Below are 19,821 nucleotides of genomic sequence, written 5' to 3' on the forward strand. Positions count from 1 at the left end.
ATGTACAACACATTCACATACTCACATGTACAACATATTCACATACTCACATGTACAACATATTCACATATTAAACAGTGTGATGTACATATTGAATGTTGTGATGTACATATTAAACAGTGTGATGTACATGTTAAATGTTGTGATGTACATATTAAACAGTGTGCCGTACCTATTAAATGGTGTGACGTACATATTAAATGTTGTGATGTACATTTTAAACAGTGTGATGTACATATTAAACAGTGTGATGTACATATTAAATGTTGTGATGTACATATTAAACAGTGTGATGTACATATTATACAGTGTGATGTACATATTAAATGGTGTGACGTACATATTAAATGTTGTGATGTACATATTATACAGTGTGATGTACATATTATACAGTGTGCCGTACCTATTAAATGGTGTGACGTACATATTAAATGTTGTGATGTACATATTATACAGTGTGATGTACATATTAAATGTTGTGATGTACATATTAAATGTTGTGATGTACATATTAAACAGTGTGATGTACATATTATACAGTGTGATGTACATATTAAACAGTGTGATGTACATATTATACAGTGTGATGTACATATTAAATGTTGTGATGTACATATTAAATGTTGTGATGTACATATTAAACAGTGTGATGTACATATTAAACAGTGTGATGTACATATTAAACAGTGTGATGTACATATTATACAGTGTGATGTACATATTAAATGTTGTGATGTACATATTAAATGTTGTGATGTACATATTAAACATTGTGATGTACATATTAAATGTTGTGATGTACATATTAAATGTTGTGATGTACATATTATACAGTGTGATGTACATATTAAATGTTGTGATGTACATATTAAATGTTGTGATGTACATATTATACAGTGTGATGTACATATTATACAGTGTGATGTACATATTAAATGTTGTGATGTACATATTAAATGTTGTGATGTACATATTATACAGTGTGATGTACATATTAAATGTTGTGATGTACATATTATACAGTGTGATGTACATATTATACAGTGTGATGTACATATTAAATGTTGTGATGTACATATTATACAGTGTGATGTACATATTAAATGTTGTGATGTACATATTAAACAGTGTGATGTACATATTATACAGTGTGATGTACATATTAAATGTTGTGATGTACATATTATACAGTGTGATGTACATATTATACAGTGTGATGTACATATTAAATGTTGTGATGTACATATTAAATGTTGTGATGTACATATTAAATGTTGTGATGTACATATTATACAGTGTGATGTACATATTATACAGTGTGATGTACATATTAAATGTTGTGATGTACATATTAAATGTTGTGATGTACATATTATACAGTGTGATGTACATATTAAATGTTGTGATGTACATATTAAATGTTGTGATGTACATATTATACAGTGTGATGTACATATTAAATGTTGTGATGTACATATTAAATGTTGTGATGTACATATTAAATGTTGTGATGTACATATTATACAGTGTGATGTACATATTATACAGTGTGATGTACATATTAAATGTTGTGATGTACATATTATACAGTGTGATGTACATATTATACAGTGTGATGTACATATTAAATGTTGTGATGTACATATTAAATGTTGTGATGTACATATTATACAGTGTGATGTACATATTAAATGTTGTGATGTACATATTAAATGTTGTGATGTACATATTAAACAGTGTGATGTACATATTATACAGTGTGATGTACATATTAAATGTTGTGATGTACATTTTAAACAGTGTGATGTACATATTGAATGTTGTGATGTACATATTATACAGTGTGATGTACATATTAAACAGTGTGATGTACATATTAAACAGTGTGATGTACATATTATACAGTGTGATGTACATATTAAACAGTGTGATGTACATATTAAACAGTGTGATGTACATATTAAACATTGTGATGTACATTTTAAACAGTGTGATGTACATATTGAATGTTGTGATGTACATATTATACAGTGTGATGTACATATTAAACAGTGTGATGTACATATTAAACATTGTGATGTACATATTATACAGTGTGATGTACATATTAAACAGTGTGATGTACATATTAAACAGTGTGATGTACATATTAAACATTGTGATATACATTTTAAACAGTGTGATGTACATATTGAATGTTGTGATGTACATATTATACAGTGTGATGTACATATTAAACAGTGTGATGTACATGTTAAATGTTGTGATGTACATATTAAACAGTGTGCCGTACCTATTAAATGGTGTGACGTACATATTAAATGTTGTGATGTACACATGACATTACATTGTAAACATTGCAATATACAAGTTGAATGCATGGTTTACAATGTATGTATTAAAGGAAACTGGTGATTGAAGTGATCAACAATGTAATATCATTCCTGCCCAGAGGTAACATGTGTATATTATTTTGTAACTTTCTAGTCGGGTAGACCAACTTAAGTATGACTGCAGACACCTACAGGCAGCAATGAGAAATGTGCAACATCGTAGATACACCAGGGAACAAGAAGAAAAAGACAGAGAAGCATTACTTTCTAGAAAATTCACCACAAATGTAAGTTTACAACTAGGCCAAATAAAAAAATTAAAAAATTGTGTTTCCCATAACCCTAGTTTAAACATCCAACCCTAAACATTTTTTTAAACATTTAAAACAAAAAGATTTGATATGTTTTGTCTTTTTGACCTTCATGCATGCATGTTTGTTTTCTTTCCCCAGCCATGTCTGTACATATTTCAGCAAACTATCACAGAAGGGGTATTCTGACTGAGTGACTACTGTAGTGCAGTGTAGTATAGTACAGTGCAGTGTAGTGTAGTGTAGTGTAGTGTAGTGTAGTCTTGTGTAGTGTAGTGTAGTGTAGTGTAGTGTAGTGTAGTGTAGTGTAGTGTAGTACAGTGCAGTGTAGTGTAGTATAGTGCAGTGTAGTGTAGTGTAGTATACATGTAGTGTGTAGTCTAGTCTACATGTAGTCTAGTGTGTAGTGTAGTGTAGTGTAGTCTTGTGTAGTGTGGTGTAGTGTATTGTAGTGTAGTATAGTGTGTAGTCTAGTCTAGTGTGTAGTGTAGTGTATTGTAGTGTAGTGTAGTGTAGTTTGGTGTAGTGTAGTGTAGTGTAGTGTACTGTACTGTACTGTTCTGCAGTGCAGTGGTGTAGTGTAGAGTAGTGTAGTGTAGTGTGCAGTGTAGTATGGTACAGTATATTGTTGCAGTGTAACATATTGTTATGTAGCATTGCATTGTGTAAATTACCAGTAGTATAGTGTAGCGTAGTGTATCGTTGTGTAGTGTCACATAATGTAGTGTTCATTTAGTTTGTTTAGTGTAGTGTAGTATAGTGTTGTGTACCATAGTGTTCTATAATGAAGTGCAGTGCAGGGCTTATTGGACATAAAATAAAGTGATATTTTTATTTCCTTTAGGAGCCTGACACATCAATCATGATAGATGCAGCATTAAAACATAACTCATCATTACACAATGCACATAGCGGAATAGATGATCTATTGGGTAGTGGAACTGCCATCCTAGGGGGCCTTAGAGACCAAAGCTCTACACTAAAGGTTGGTATTACAACATCATTACACACTGCACATAGAGGAATAGATGGCATATTGGGTAGTAGAACTGCCATCCTAGGAGGCCTTAGAGACCAAAGGGGGTTCTGTACATCCATGTGTGCATGCATGCATTCACCCTCATATCTCTGGCATGCATCAACAGATTTCAACCAAACCTGGCACAAAGGTATTATGCTATGTGAGACATATGCACATCACTTTGTTTTTGTGACTGAATCAAATATGGCTGAATGGCAGCCATATTTGTTGTTAAATTCACAATATGAATCATAACTTTGCAGGTGTAATACGTCTTGACTCCATTCAAGTGCCTACACCCATATTATCAAATATGCATTTTCTTTTAAGACCTTGCACCTTTGGCCTCGAAGTCTTCTTCAAGGTCAAATTAGGGTTTCCTTCATAGCTTTTTGAATCAAACATTTCAAGTGATAATAGTTTTAATCATGACTTTGGACTAACCATGTGAGGTATATGCAAGTTCCCTAATTTAATGACCTTGATCTGTATACCTAAATGGCAGCCATGTTTATGGTAAAAAACACATTTTGCCTGTTATCTCCAGAAGTCTGTGGACACCATTCAAGTGCCTACCACACATTATCAATAATGATCTATCTAATGAGACAATGACCTTGACAAACCTTTTCAAGGTGAAGAGAGAGGAAGGGTTACATGCTAACTGTACACTGAGACAGCCAAATGTTATTGTTAATTGTACTGATAAATCCAAACTGCAAACATTTGTATTCCTGCAAAGTCTAACAATTACAACATTTCCACATTAAAATTGCTAATCATCTTACACTATACAACATACAAAGTTGGGTCTGTGTCATCTTACACTATACAACATACAAAGTTGGGTCTGTGTCATCTTACACTATACAACATACACATGTACAAGTTGGGTCTGTGTCTTCAACTGAAGGCTTGTTAAAATGTACTCATCAGTCACAATACTTCCTTGTACATTTGATAAGGTGTAAAAGAAGTAAATGAAGAGAATTATAAAAAAAAGTTAAGTAGACAAACAAGTTAAACAGACTACAATTAACGTCAAAAAAGACCTGTTTTCTCTATGGAAGATGATTTATTAGTGCAACTGAACTAAGGGATGATTGCACAATGGCGCACAAGATCAGTATTAGCAAACATTGTTCTTTTAGGACAAAACCCCTTCCCCCAAACGAATGTTCACAAGTGCAGCATCACTTGTATTATGTAAACCATAATGCAAAATGTAGTGGTCACACCACTACAATCATGCAATATAAAAAATATGGTAATAATGAACTTATGTACCTGTTTACTGAGCTGAGATGATTGTAAACACATCAAAATACTAATTGAGCTTGTTTGACTATGTGCAATCATCTCTAATAAAGTTCAGTAGTGCTATAGGCATGGTGTGGTATCTGTCTGTGTGTGTGTGTGTGTGTGTGTGTGTGGGGGGGGGGGTGTATGTGTGTGTATGTGTCTGTGTGTGTATGTGTGTGTATGTGTCTGTGTATGTGTCTGTGTGTATGTGTATGTGTATGTGTCTGTCTGTGTGTGTATGTGTGTGTGTGAGTGTGTGTGTGTGTGGGGTGTGTGTGTATGTGTGTGTGTGTATGTGTGTGTGTGTGTCTGTGTGTGTATGTGTGTGTGTGTGTGTGTGTGTGTGTGTGTGTGGGGTGTGTGTGTGTGTGTGTGTGTGTGTGTGACTTAAATTCAAAAGTACAAGACCAAATGACTTTGGGTATTTGGTAGGAACATTAGTTATGGTGTCTAGTTGGGAAATTGTTCAAAGCAAACCGTGATTTGGGTCAAAAAATGTCATTTTTGGTAAACAATACTTAAACTTGAAAACTAAGTATTGATTTCAATAAAATAAAGTCTGTTGCGTTACAAAGCCATTGTCACTATTTGACTGGTAGTGCTCTAAAATAATGATTATTTCTTCATACCTATTTACAGGGAGTTCACAAGAAAGTCCTGGATGTTGCAAGTTATTTGGGTCTTTCAAATGTGGTGATGAGGATGACCGAAAAAAGAGCATTTTACGATAAATTTATTCTGTATGGTGGAATGATAGTGACTTGTTTAGTTATGTTTCTGGTCTATAGATATTTAGCATAATTCAATCTTTGGTGAACTTTAACCCTTAATATAATTTACAAGTAATACTTTCAGACATTACCATTGAAAAAAATCTTTTATAGATATATTTATGAGTGACTTTGTCGGGTCATATATTTTATAACAGTTGTGCATTGACCTTTGACCTCACAATTCTATGGTTACAATTGATGACATTAGAACATGATATATTGCAATGAATATTAGGAATGAGACAGTTGAATGAGCAATACAGTCCATGACCAATCGTGGCCAACTGATTTCATATTTTTAAAATAGGAAATAACTTTACAGTAATTTTTATTTTGATAATGCAAATTCTCACATTTGCCATTTCAAGACAGGCTATCCATCCCTCACTATACTATATATGGTGTTATTTTCCTGTACAGTTCACTAAGTGACCATGTCTTACTATAACTTCACTCAAATGTTCAATGGATTTGGGGAAATTTTCACAAATCTCACTCTTCCATGGTTGGTTACATAGCTGTAAATGAATCCCTTGTCTATACAATAATTAGTACATAAATAAATTCATTGCATATAGTTATCGAGTATTAAAATCAGATTACTATATTACTGTATGACATTAGTCAGTGGCCAAGATTACTGAGTGAGACCAGACAAGCAGGCATTTAGAAATACAAAGTGATAACCACAAATAAAGACTGCTATCGACATTCATTATATCCCAAAACACTACCACTATGGACTGTGCTACCTCAAGAAGTTCGCTGTGCACCCAACACACAAGCCTTCAAAACTGCACGGAATGCTATCAATACTAGGGCAACCAGTATTGGTGCTTGTACGTCTACGATACAGATACAGATACAAAGTGGCCAAAAATGAAGAGAGTATTATGTTGTTAAATAAAGTTACATTATGCTTAGACATACTTGTCCTTTAATACTGACATTGTCATAGATTACATGTATGTCATCTTATTCAGACCATAGTACACTCTAAATTAATTGACCAAACTGATTATAATTGTGATCAAAAGTTTGACAAGAAGCTGTCTGTCAGTTGTCATACATTGCTAAACAAAAGATCTTGTACGTTCAAGACCCTAAAATATACTTTTACTTTTTGAGGAAATTCTTTTCTACTGAATTCTTTGTAAATTTTCATTTCAAAAATCAAACAAAGTGATTTAGTATTGTAAGGGATAGAATGTTTTGAAATACTGAAATGTGGGAATTTGCGTTATCAAAATAAGTTATCAAAATAAGTTATCAAAATAAGTTATCAAAATAAGAATTAGTGTTATATCCTACTTTCAAATATTAATTTTAAAAAATCTGAAATAGATTGGCCATGATTGGTCATGAACCCAATACACTAGCATATATTAACAATGGTTGGACCTCTAGTTCACCCATAGCAATGGTTGGACCTCTAGTTAACCCATAGCAATGGTTGGACCTCTAGTTCACCCATAGCAATGGTTGGACCTCTAGTTCACCCATAGCAATGGTTGGACCTCTAGTTAACCCTTAGCAATGGTTGGACCTCTAGTTCACCCTTAGCAATGGTTGGACCTCTAGTTCACCCATGGCAATGGTTGGACCTCTAGTTCACCCATAGCAATGGTTGGACCTCTAGTTAACCCATAGCAATGGTTGGACCTCTAGTTAACCCATAGCAATGGTTGGACCTCTAGTTAACCCATAGCAATGATTGGACCTCTAGTTAACCCATAGCAATGGTTGGACCTCTAGTTTACCCATAAGAATTGTTGGACCTCTAGTTCACCCTTAGCAATAGTCAGATTTATTCACCCTTTGTCACAAGTAGTTTGAATCAGTTCAGTTGTCGAATGCTTGAAATGTTTTTACATCATTGTGAGTGAGGCCAGTTGTCCACAACATTGAATAAAGACCTTTACATGAACTGCGATTTGTTGTTTGTTTTTATTTTTTGTAGCTACACACAGATGTTTGTATCAATCTATAGTGATATGTCTTGTCATACGATACTATATTCAAAGTAACATGAAGTTAGAAATGTTCCCTAGTGACTTCATACCTCCATAAACATTACCTTGTACCGGGTCTGTAACAAATGACCAGCCATAAACATTACCTTGTACTGGGTCTGTAACAAATGACCAGCCATAAACACTACCTTGTACCTGGTCTGTAACAAATGACCAGCCATAAACACTACCTTGTACCTGGTCTGTAACAAATGACCAGCCATAAACACTACCTTGTACCTGGTCTGTAACAAATGACCAGCCATAAACATTACCTTGTACCTGGTCTGTAACAAATGACCAGCCATAAACATTACCTTGTACTGGGTCTGTAACAAATGACCAGCCATAAACACTACCTTGTACTGGGTCTGTAACAAATGACCAGCCATAAACACTACCTTGTACCTGGTTTGTAACAAATGACCAGCCATAAACATTACCTTGTACCGGGTCTGTAGTAAATGACCAGCCATAAACATTACCTTGTACCTGGTCTGTAGTAAATGACCAGCCATAAACACTACCTTGTACTGGGTTTGTAACAAATGACCAGCCATAAACACTACCTTGTACCGGGTCTGTAACAAATGACCAGCCATAAACATTACCTTGTACCTGGTCTGTAGTAAATGACCAGCCATAAACATTACCTTGTACTGGGTCTGTAACAAATGACCAGCCATAAACACTACCTTGTACCGGGTCTGTAACAAATGACCAGCCATAAACATTACCTTGTACCTGGTCTGTAGTAAATGACCAGCCATAAACACTACCTTGTACCGGGTCTGTAACAAATGACCAGCCATAAACACTACCTTGTACTGGGTCTGTAACAAATGACCAGCCATAAACACTACCTTGTACCTGGTCTGTAACAAATGACCAGCCTTAAACACTACCTTGTACTGGGTCTGTAACAAATGACCAGCCATAAACACTACCTTGTACCTGGTTTGTAACAAATGACCAGCCATAAACACTACCTTGTACCTGGTTTGTAACAAATGACCAGCCATAAACATTACCTTGTACCTGGTCTGTAACAAATGACCAGCCATAAACATTACTTTGTACCTGGTCTGTAACAAATGACCAGCCATAAACACTACCTTGTACCTGGTCTGTAACAAATGACCAGCCATAAACACTACCTTGTACCTGGTCTGTAACAAATGACCAGCCATAAACATTACCTTGTACCTGGTCTGTAACAAATGACCAGCCATAAACACTACCTTGTACCTGGTTTGTAACAAATGACCAGCCATAAACATTACCTTGTACCTGGTCTGTAACAAATGACCAGCCATAAACACTACCTTGTACCTGGTTTGTAACAAATGACCAGCCATAAACATTACCTTGTACCTGGTCTGTAACAAATGACCAGCCATAAACACTACCTTGTACCTGGTTTGTAACAAATGACCAGCCATAAACATTACTTTGTACCTGGTCTGTAACAAATGACCAGCCATAAACACTACCTTGTACCTGGTCTGTAACAAATGACCAGCCATAAACACTACCTTGTACCTGGTCTGTAACAAATGACCAGCCATAAACATTACCTTGTACCTGGTCTGTAACAAATGACCAGCCATAAACACTACCTTGTACCTGGTTTGTAACAAATGACCAGCCATAAACATTACCTTGTACTGGGTCTGTAACAAATGACCAGCCATAAACATTACCTTGTACCTGGTCTGTAACAAATGACCAGCCATAAACACTACCTTGTACCTGGTCTGTAACAAATGACCAGCCATAAACACTACCTTGTACCGGGTCTGTAACAAATGAATAGCCATAAACACTACCTTGTACCTGGTCTGTAACAAATGACCAGCCATAAACATTACCTTGTACCGGGTCTGTAGTAAATGACCAGCCATAAACACTACCTTGTACCTGGTCTGTAACAAATGACCAGCCATAAACACTACCTTGTACCTGGTTTGTAACAAATGACCAGCCATAAACACTACCTTGTACCTGGTTTGTAACAAATGACCAGCCATAAACACTACCTTGTACTGGGTCTGTAACAAATGACCAGCCATAAACACTACCTTGTACCTGGTCTGTAACAAATGACCAGCCATAAACACTACCTTGTACCTGGTCTGTAACAAATGACCAGCCATAAACACTACCTTGTACCGGGTCTGTAACAAATGACCAGCCATAAACACTACCTTGTACCTGGTCTGTAACAAATGACCAGCCTTAAACATTACCTTGTACTGGGTCTGTAACAAATGACCAGCCATAAACACTACCTTGTACCTGGTTTGTAACAAATGACCAGCCATAAACACTACCTTGTACCTGGTCTGTAGTAAATGACCAGCCATAAACATTACCTTGTACTGGGTCTGTAACAAATGACCAGCCATAAACACTACCTTGTACCTGGTCTGTAACAAATGACCAGCCATAAACACTACCTTGTACCTGGTTTGTAACAAATGACCAGCCATAAACACTACCTTGTACCTGGTTTGTAACAAATGACCAGCCATAAACACTACCTTGTACCTGGTCTGTAACAAATGACCAGCCATAAACACTACCTTGTACCTGGTCTGTAGTAAATGACCAGCCATAAACATTACCTTGTACCTGGTCTGTAACAAATGACCAGCCATAAACACTACCTTGTACCTGGTCTGTAACAAATGACCAGCCATAAACACTACCTTGTACCTGGTTTGTAACAAATGACCAGCCATAAACATTACCTTGTACCTGGTCTGTAACAAATGACCAGCCATAAACACTACCTTGTACCTGGTCTGTAACAAATGACCAGCCATAAACACTACCTTGTACCTGGTCTGTAACAAATGACCAGCCATAAACATTACCTTGTACCTGGTCTGTAACAAATGACCAGCCATAAACACTACCTTGTACCTGGTCTGTAACAAATGACCAGCCATAAACACTACCTTGTACCTGGTCTGTAACAAATGACCAGCCATAAACACTACCTTGTACTGGGTCTGTAACAAATGACCAGCCATAAACATTACCTTGTACTGGGTCTGTAACAAATGACCAGCCATAAACATTACCTTGTACCGGGTCTGTAGTAAATGACCAGCCATAAACATTACCTTGTACCGGGTCTGTAGTAAATGACCAGCCATAAACACTACCTTGTACCTGGTCTGTAACAAATGACCAGCCATAAACATTACCTTGTACTGGGTCTGTAACAAATGACCAGCCATAAACACTACCTTGTACCGGGTCTGTAACAAATGACCAGCCATAAACATTACTTTGTACCTGGTCTGTAACAAATGACCAGCCATAAACACTACCTTGTACCTGGTCTGTAACAAATGACCAGCCATAAACATTACCTTGTACCTGGTCTGTAACAAATGACCAGCCATAAACACTACCTTGTACCTGGTCTGTAGTAAATGACCAGCCATAAACACTACCTTGTACTGGGTCTGTAACAAATGACCAGCCTTAAACACTACCTTGTACCGGGTCTGTAACAAATGACCAGCCATAAACACTACCTTGTACCTGGTTTGTAACAAATGACCAGCCATAAACACTACCTTGTACCTGGTCTGTAACAAATGACCAGCCATAAACACTACCTTGTACCTGGTCTGTAACAAATGACCAGCCTTAAACACTACCTTGTACCTGGTCTGTAACAAATGACCAGCCATAAACACTACCTTGTACCTGGTTTGTAACAAATGACCAGCCATAAACACTACCTTGTACTGGGTCTGTAACAAATGACCAGCCATAAACACTACCTTGTACTGGGTCTGTAACAAATGACCAGCCATAAACACTACCTTGTACCTGGTCTGTAACAAATGACCAGCCATAAACACTACCTTGTACTGGGTCTGTAACAAATGACCAGCCATAAACACTACCTTGTACTGGGTCTGTAACAAATGACCAGCCTTAAACACTACCTTGTACCTGGTCTGTAACAAATGACCAGCCATAAACACTACCTTGTACCTGGTCTGTAACAAATGACCAGCCTTAAACACTACCTTGTACTGGGTCTGTAACAAATGACCAGCCATAAACATTACCTTGTACCTGGTCTGTAACAAATGACCAGCCATAAACACTACCTTGTACCTGGTCTGTAACAAATGACCAGCCATAAACACTACCTTGTACCTGGTCTGTAACAAATGACCAGCCATAAACACTACCTTGTACCTGGTCTGTAACAAATGACCAGCCATAAACACTACCTTGTACCTGGTCTGTAACAAATGACCAGCCATAAACACTACCTTGTACTGGGTCTGTAACAAATGACCAGCCATAAACACTACCTTGTACCTGGTCTGTAACAAATGACCAGCCTTAAACACTACCTTGTACTGGGTCTGTAACAAATGACCAGCCATAAACACTACCTTGTACTGGGTCTGTAACAAATGACCAGCCATAAACACTACCTTGTACCTGGTCTGTAGTAAATGACCAGCCATAAACACTACCTTGTACCTGGTCTGTAGTAAATGACCAGCCTTAAACACTACCTTGTACCTGGTCTGTAACAAATGACCAGCCATAAACACTACCTTGTACCTGGTCTGTAACAAATGACCAGCCATAAACACTACCTTGTACCTGGTTTGTAACAAATGACCAGCCATAAACACTACCTTGTATCTGGTCTGTAACAAATGACCAGCCATAAACATTACCTTGTACTGGGTCTGTAGTAAATGACCAGCCATAAACACTACCTTGTACCTGGTTTGTAACAAATGACCAGCCATAAACACTACCTTGTACCTGGTTTGTAACAAATGACCAGCCATAAACACTACCTTGTACCTGGTTTGTAACAAATGACCAGCCATAAACACTACCTTGTACCTGGTTTGTAACAAATGACCAGCCATAAACACTACCTTGTACCTGGTCTGTAACAAATGACCAGCCATAAACACTACCTTGTACCTGGTCTGTAACAAATGACCAGCCATAAACACTACCTTGTACCTGGTCTGTAACAAATGACCAGCCATAAACACTACCTTGTACCTGGTCTGTAGTAAATGACCAGCCATAAACACTACCTTGTACTGGGTTTGTAACAAATGACCAGCCATAAACATTACCTTGTACCTGGTCTGTAGTAAATGACCAGCCATAAACACTACCTTGTACCTGGTTTGTAACAAATGACCAGCCATAAACATTACCTTGTACCTGGTCTGTAGTAAATGACCAGCCATAAACACTACCTTGTACCTGGTTTGTAACAAATGACCAGCCATAAACACTACCTTGTACTGGGTCTGTAACAAATGACCAGCCATAAACATTACCTTGTACCTGGTCTGTAACAAATGACCAGCCATAAACACTACCTTGTACCTGGTTTGTAACAAATGACCAGCCATAAACATTACCTTGTACTGGGTCTGTAACAAATGACCAGCCATAAACATTACCTTGTACCTGGTCTGTAACAAATGACCAGCCATAAACACTACCTTGTACCTGGTCTGTAACAAATGACCAGCCATAAACACTACCTTGTACCTGGTCTGTAACAAATGACCAGCCATAAACACTACCTTGTACCTGGTCTGTAACAAATGACCAGCCATAAACACTACCTTGTACCTGGTCTGTAGTAAATGACCAGCCATAAACATTACCTTGTACCTGGTTTGTAACAAATGACCAGCCATAAACATTACCTTGTACCTGGTCTGTAGTAAATGACCAGCCATAAACATTACCTTGTACCTGGTCTGTAACAAATGACCAGCCATAAACATTACCTTGTACCTGGTCTGTAACAAATGACCAGCCATAAACACTACCTTGTACCTGGTCTGCAACAAATGACCAGCCATAAACATTACCTTGTACCTGGTCTGTAACAAATGACCAGCCTTAAACACTACCTTGTACCTGGTCTGTAACAAATGACCAGCCATAAACACTACCTTGTACCTGGTCTGTAACAAATGACCAGCCATAAACATTACCTTGTACCTGGTCTGTAGTAAATGACCAGCCATAAACACTACCTTGTACCTGGTTTGTAACAAATGACCAGCCATAAACACTACCTTGTACCGGGTCTGTAACAAATGACCAGCCATAAACACTACCTTGTACCTGGTTTGTAACAAATGACCAGCCATAAACATTACTTTGTACCTGGTCTGTAACAAATGACCAGCCATAAACACTACCTTGTACCTGGTTTGTAACAAATGACCAGCCATAAACATTACTTTGTACCTGGTCTGTAACAAATGACCAGCCATAAACATTACCTTGTACCTGGTTTGTAACAAATGACCAGCCATAAACATTACCTTGTACCTGGTCTGTAGTAAATGACCAGCCATAAACATTACCTTGTACCTGGTCTGTAACAAATGACCAGCCATAAACATTACCTTGTACCTGGTCTGTAACAAATGACCAGCCATAAACACTACCTTGTACCTGGTCTGCAACAAATGACCAGCCATAAACATTACCTTGTACCTGGTCTGTAACAAATGACCAGCCTTAAACACTACCTTGTACCTGGTCTGTAACAAATGACCAGCCATAAACACTACCTTGTACCTGGTCTGTAACAAATGACCAGCCATAAACATTACCTTGTACCTGGTCTGTAGTAAATGACCAGCCATAAACACTACCTTGTACCTGGTTTGTAACAAATGACCAGCCATAAACACTACCTTGTACCGGGTCTGTAACAAATGACCAGCCATAAACACTACCTTGTACCTGGTTTGTAACAAATGACCAGCCATAAACATTACTTTGTACCTGGTCTGTAACAAATGACCAGCCATAAACACTACCTTGTACCTGGTTTGTAACAAATGACCAGCCATAAACACTACCTTGTACTGGGTCTGTAACAAATGACCAGCCATAAACACTACCTTGTACCTGGTCTGTAACAAATGACCAGCCATAAACACTACCTTGTACCTGGTCTGTAACAAATGACCAGCCATAAACACTACCTTGTACCGGGTCTGTAACAAATGACCAGCCATAAACACTACCTTGTACCTGGTCTGTAACAAATGACCAGCCATAAACATTACCTTGTACTGGGTCTGTAACAAATGACCAGCCATAAACACTACCTTGTACCTGGTTTGTAACAAATGACCAGCCATAAACACTACCTTGTACCTGGTCTGTAGTAAATGACCAGCCATAAACACTACCTTGTACCTGGTCTGTAACAAATGACCAGCCATAAACACTACCTTGTACTGGGTCTGTAACAAATGACCAGCCATAAACATTACCTTGTACTGGGTCTGTAACAAATGACCAGCCATAAACACTACCTTGTACCTGGTCTGTAACAAATGACCAGCCATAAACACTACCTTGTACCTGGTCTGTAACAAATGACCAGCCATAAACATTACCTTGTACTGGGTCTGTAACAAATGACCAGCCATAAACACTACCTTGTACCGGGTCTGTAGTAAATGACCAGCCATAAACACTACCTTGTACCTGGTTTGTAGTAAATGACCAGCCATAAACACTACCTTGTACCTGGTCTGTAACAAATGACCAGCCATAAACACTACCTTGTACCTGGTCTGTAGTAAATGACCAGCCATAAACATTACCTTGTACTGGGTCTGTAACAAATGACCAGCCATAAACACTACCTTGTACCTGGTCTGTAGTAAATGACCAGCCATAAACATTACCTTGTACTGGGTCTGTAACAAATGACCAGCCATAAACACTACCTTGTACCTGGTCTGTAGTAAATGACCAGCCATAAACATTACCTTGTACTGGGTCTGTAGTAAATGACCAGCCATAAACATTACCTTGTACCTGGTCTGTAACAAATGAATAGCCATAAACATTACCTTGTACTGGGTCTGTAACAAATGACCAGCCATAAACACTACCTTGTACCTGGTTTGTAACAAATGACCAGCCATAAACATTACCTTGTACCTGGTCTGTAACAAATGACCAGCCATAAACACTACCTTGTACCTGGTCTGTAGTAAATGACCAGCCATAAACACTACCTTGTACTGGGTCTGTAACAAATGACCAGCCATAAACACTACCTTGTACCTGGTCTGTAACAAATGACCAGCCATAAACATTACCTTGTACCGGGTCTGTAACAAATGACCAGCCATAAACATTACCTTGTACTGGGTCTGTAACAAATGACCAGCCATAAACACTACCTTGTACTGGGTCTGTAACAAATGACCAGCCTTAAACACTACCTTGTACCTGGTCTGTAACGTGAAGAGCCATAAACACTACCTTCTACCCAGTCTGTAACAAATGACCAGCCATAAACACTGCTTTGTACCGGGTCTGTAACAAATGAATAGCCATAAACACTACCCAGTCTGTAACAAATAAACAGCCATGATATATTTTTGCATACATTCCCTCATTATATGCTATGATGTGCCAAACTCAATACATTTCCATTGTGGTGCATTCTTCAATAAGAGTACTCAATGTCATCGTGTTGTAAGTATACTGCACAGCCTGAAAGATATTAGTCTCAGTAATTATTTCACACTTCCAAACTCAATGTATGGCCACATGACTTTGACGGGAATAGACAGCCAAAGGACATGTAGGAAAAACACAAGGATCTTCTAGTCAGGCAAGGCTATGGAAATAACTATGGACACACCCACACCAACAGCCTATGGACACACTCATAGCAACAACCCATATAACTATGGACACACCCATAGCAACAACCCCTATAACTATGGACACACCCATAGCAACAACCAATATAACTATGGACATACCCAGAGCAACAACCTATATAACTATGGACACACTCATAGCAACAACCAATATAACTATGGACACACTCATAGCAACAACCAATATAACTATGGACACACTCATAGCAACAACCAATATAACTATGGACACACTCATAGCAACAACCTATATAACTATGGACACACTCATAGCAACAACCAATATAACTATGGACACACTCATAGCAACAACCTATATAACTATGGACACACTCATAGCAACAACCTATATAACTATGGACACACTCATAGCAACAACCAATATAACTATGGACACACCCATAGCAACTACCTATATAACTATGGACACACTCATAGCAACAACCTATAAACCTATGGACACACTCATAGTGATAACCAATATAACTATGGACACACCCATAGCACTGTTGAACCTTTACTAGATCACATCAAAATGCCACAGACTAGTTTTCAACTTTCTAAGGTCACAGAACAACAAGTAACCTCTGCCTTATCGGCATTGCCATCCAATAAGTCTTCATCACCAAATGATATTAACTGTAAGTTAATCAAACTGTCAATTCCAGCTATTGTTCCTTCATTGACATGTATATTTAACAAGTCTATTTCTCAGGGTATTGTACCAACTGATTGGAAAAAAGCTACAATTATTCCAATTTATAAAAAGGGCAAGCGTGATAAACAAGATGTTTCCAATTACCGCCCTATTTCTCTACTCCCCACTCTCTCAAAAGTTCTTGAACGTTTAGTCTGCAATCAACTTATTAGTTACTTAGATTCAAATAATATCCTCCATCCAACTTTTTCTGGTTTCCGTCCAAAACATTCGACAGCTACATTATTACAGCGTATGTGTGATGATATACTTGATAACATGTTCAATAGGAAAATTTCATCTCTTCTTATGTTAGACCTTTCAAAGGCGTTTGATTCAGTCAATCACACTATCCTTCTCAGTAAACTTCAACGTTACAACTTTCATCCATCTGCAGTTCAGTGGTTCAGAAGTTACCTATCAGGTAGAACTCAAAGTGTAAAAGTTGGCAACATATCTTCAAATTGTATTCAGGTCAAAACTGGAGTACCTCAAGGCAGTGTCTGTGGACCTTTATTATTTGCACTATATATTAATGACCTTCCTACTTGGCTTCACTCAAACACTCCAATTTATGGTTTTGCAGATGACATCAATATTCTGAAAAACAGTACCATTGCCGATATTGATGTACTTCACAATGACTTAAAATACGAAATTAATCGTTTAACTACATGGTTCCTTGCAAATGCTTTGAAACCAAATATCTCTAAATATCAGTATATGTTCTTCGGTACACGTCAACAACTAAAGAAAATACCAAATCACATTAATTCTCTGTCCTTTCAAGATATTACTATCAAAGCTACTAAGTCTGCTACCTGCTTAGGCTTGAAACTGGACCCTGAACTCAGTTGGTCAAACCATGTGTCTTATCTCCGTAGGGCATGTGGTTTCCGTCTAACAAGACTGGCACGTGTTAGGCGTTGTATACCGGAAAAAGTCAGAAAGAATGTAATAGCTGCTACTGTCTTCTCCCTTTTAGACTACTGTGACACAGTCTTTTCTAATTGTAATCTCACTTTGAAAAGTAGTCTTCAAGGTATCATAAATTTTGCTGTACGAATTCAATGTGGCCTTAAAAAATCAGACCATGTAACACTTGCCAGAAATTCTCTAAATTGGCCAACTATTCAGGAAAGACACGATCAACACTTCAAAAATATTGTCAGTAAATGTATAAGCAAAAAAGTACCACTCTATTTATCTGATCTTGTCACCAAAAACTCAACAATACACCAATACAATACTCGGACCAAATACCACATTCCAAAGGCACACAGTCATTCTTTCAAATACCGCTCATGTATTTCCGCAAATACGACTACTTAGTAAACACTTAGTTTTTAATGTCTTAAACCGTTTTTAACTTCATAATTCTAGCATCTCTTGTGTTTTACTTTTTATAACTTTTATTTTATCTTTGTACTCTGCCCTGTAAATTTTGTTACTCTCCCATATTTTTAAATTATGTGTCTTTGTATTTTAACGTATGTTTTGTATTTTTATATTCAATGCATGAAAATCCATTTATGGATGCATTGACCTAGAGTAATAAATCAAAAAATCAATCAAATCAAATCAAATCAAATAGCAACACCCTATATAACTATGGACACACTCATAGCAACAACCTATATAACTATGGACACACCCATACCAACAACCAATATAACTATGGACACACTCATAGTGATAACCTATATAACTATGGACACACTCATAGCAACAACCTATATAACTATGGACACACCCATACCAACAACCAATATAACTATGGACACACTCATAGTGATAACCTATATAACTATGGACACACTCATAGCAACAACCTATATAACTATGGACACACTCATAGCAACAACCAATATAACTATATGGACACACTCATAGCAACACCCTATATAACTATGGACACACTCATAGCAACAACCAATATAACTATGGACACACTCATAGCAACAACCTATATAACTATGGACACACTCATAGCACCAATCAATATAACTATGGACACACTCATAGCAACAACCTATATAACTATGGACACACCCATAGCAACACCCTATATAACTATGGACACACTCATAGCAACAACCTATATAACTATGGACACACTCATAGCAACAACCTATATAACTATGGACACACTCATAGTGATAACCTATATAACTATGGACACACTCATAGCAACAACCAATATAACTATGGACACACCCATAGCAACAACCAATATAACTATGGACACACTCATACCAACAACCTATATAACTATGGACACACTCATAGCAACAACCTATATAACTATGGACACACTCATAGTGATAACCTATATAACTATGGACACACCCATAGCAACAACCTATATAACTATGGACACACTCATAGTGATAACCTATATAACTATGGACACACTCATAGTGATAACCTATATAACTATGGACACACTCATAGCAACAACCTATATAACCATGGACACACTCATAGTGATAACCTATATAACTATGGACACACCCATAGCAACAACCTATATAACTATGGACACACTCATAGTGATAACCTATATAACTATGGACACACTCATGGTGATAACCTATATAACTATGGACACACTCATAGCAACAACCA

General features: G+C 37.4%; 1 protein-coding gene across 1 annotated transcript in view; it reads left to right on the forward strand.

Annotated features, from left to right (window-relative positions):
- Positions 1-7,649, forward strand: part of LOC144450641 (uncharacterized) — a 166,898-nt gene extending 159,249 nt beyond the window's left edge. The window contains exons 42-44 of the mRNA XM_078141285.1: positions 2,488-2,620; positions 3,489-3,629; positions 5,607-7,649. Of these exons, the coding sequence (XP_077997411.1) occupies positions 2,488-2,620; positions 3,489-3,629; positions 5,607-5,768 (436 nt within the window). The 3' untranslated portion in view covers positions 5,769-7,649. The remainder of the gene's footprint in view (positions 1-2,487; positions 2,621-3,488; positions 3,630-5,606) is intronic.
- The last annotated feature ends 12,172 nt before the right edge of the window (positions 7,650-19,821 follow it).

Source organism: Glandiceps talaboti, chromosome 20 (genome assembly GCF_964340395.1).
Source record: "Glandiceps talaboti chromosome 20, keGlaTala1.1, whole genome shotgun sequence".
NCBI lineage: Eukaryota > Metazoa > Hemichordata > Enteropneusta > Spengelidae > Glandiceps > Glandiceps talaboti.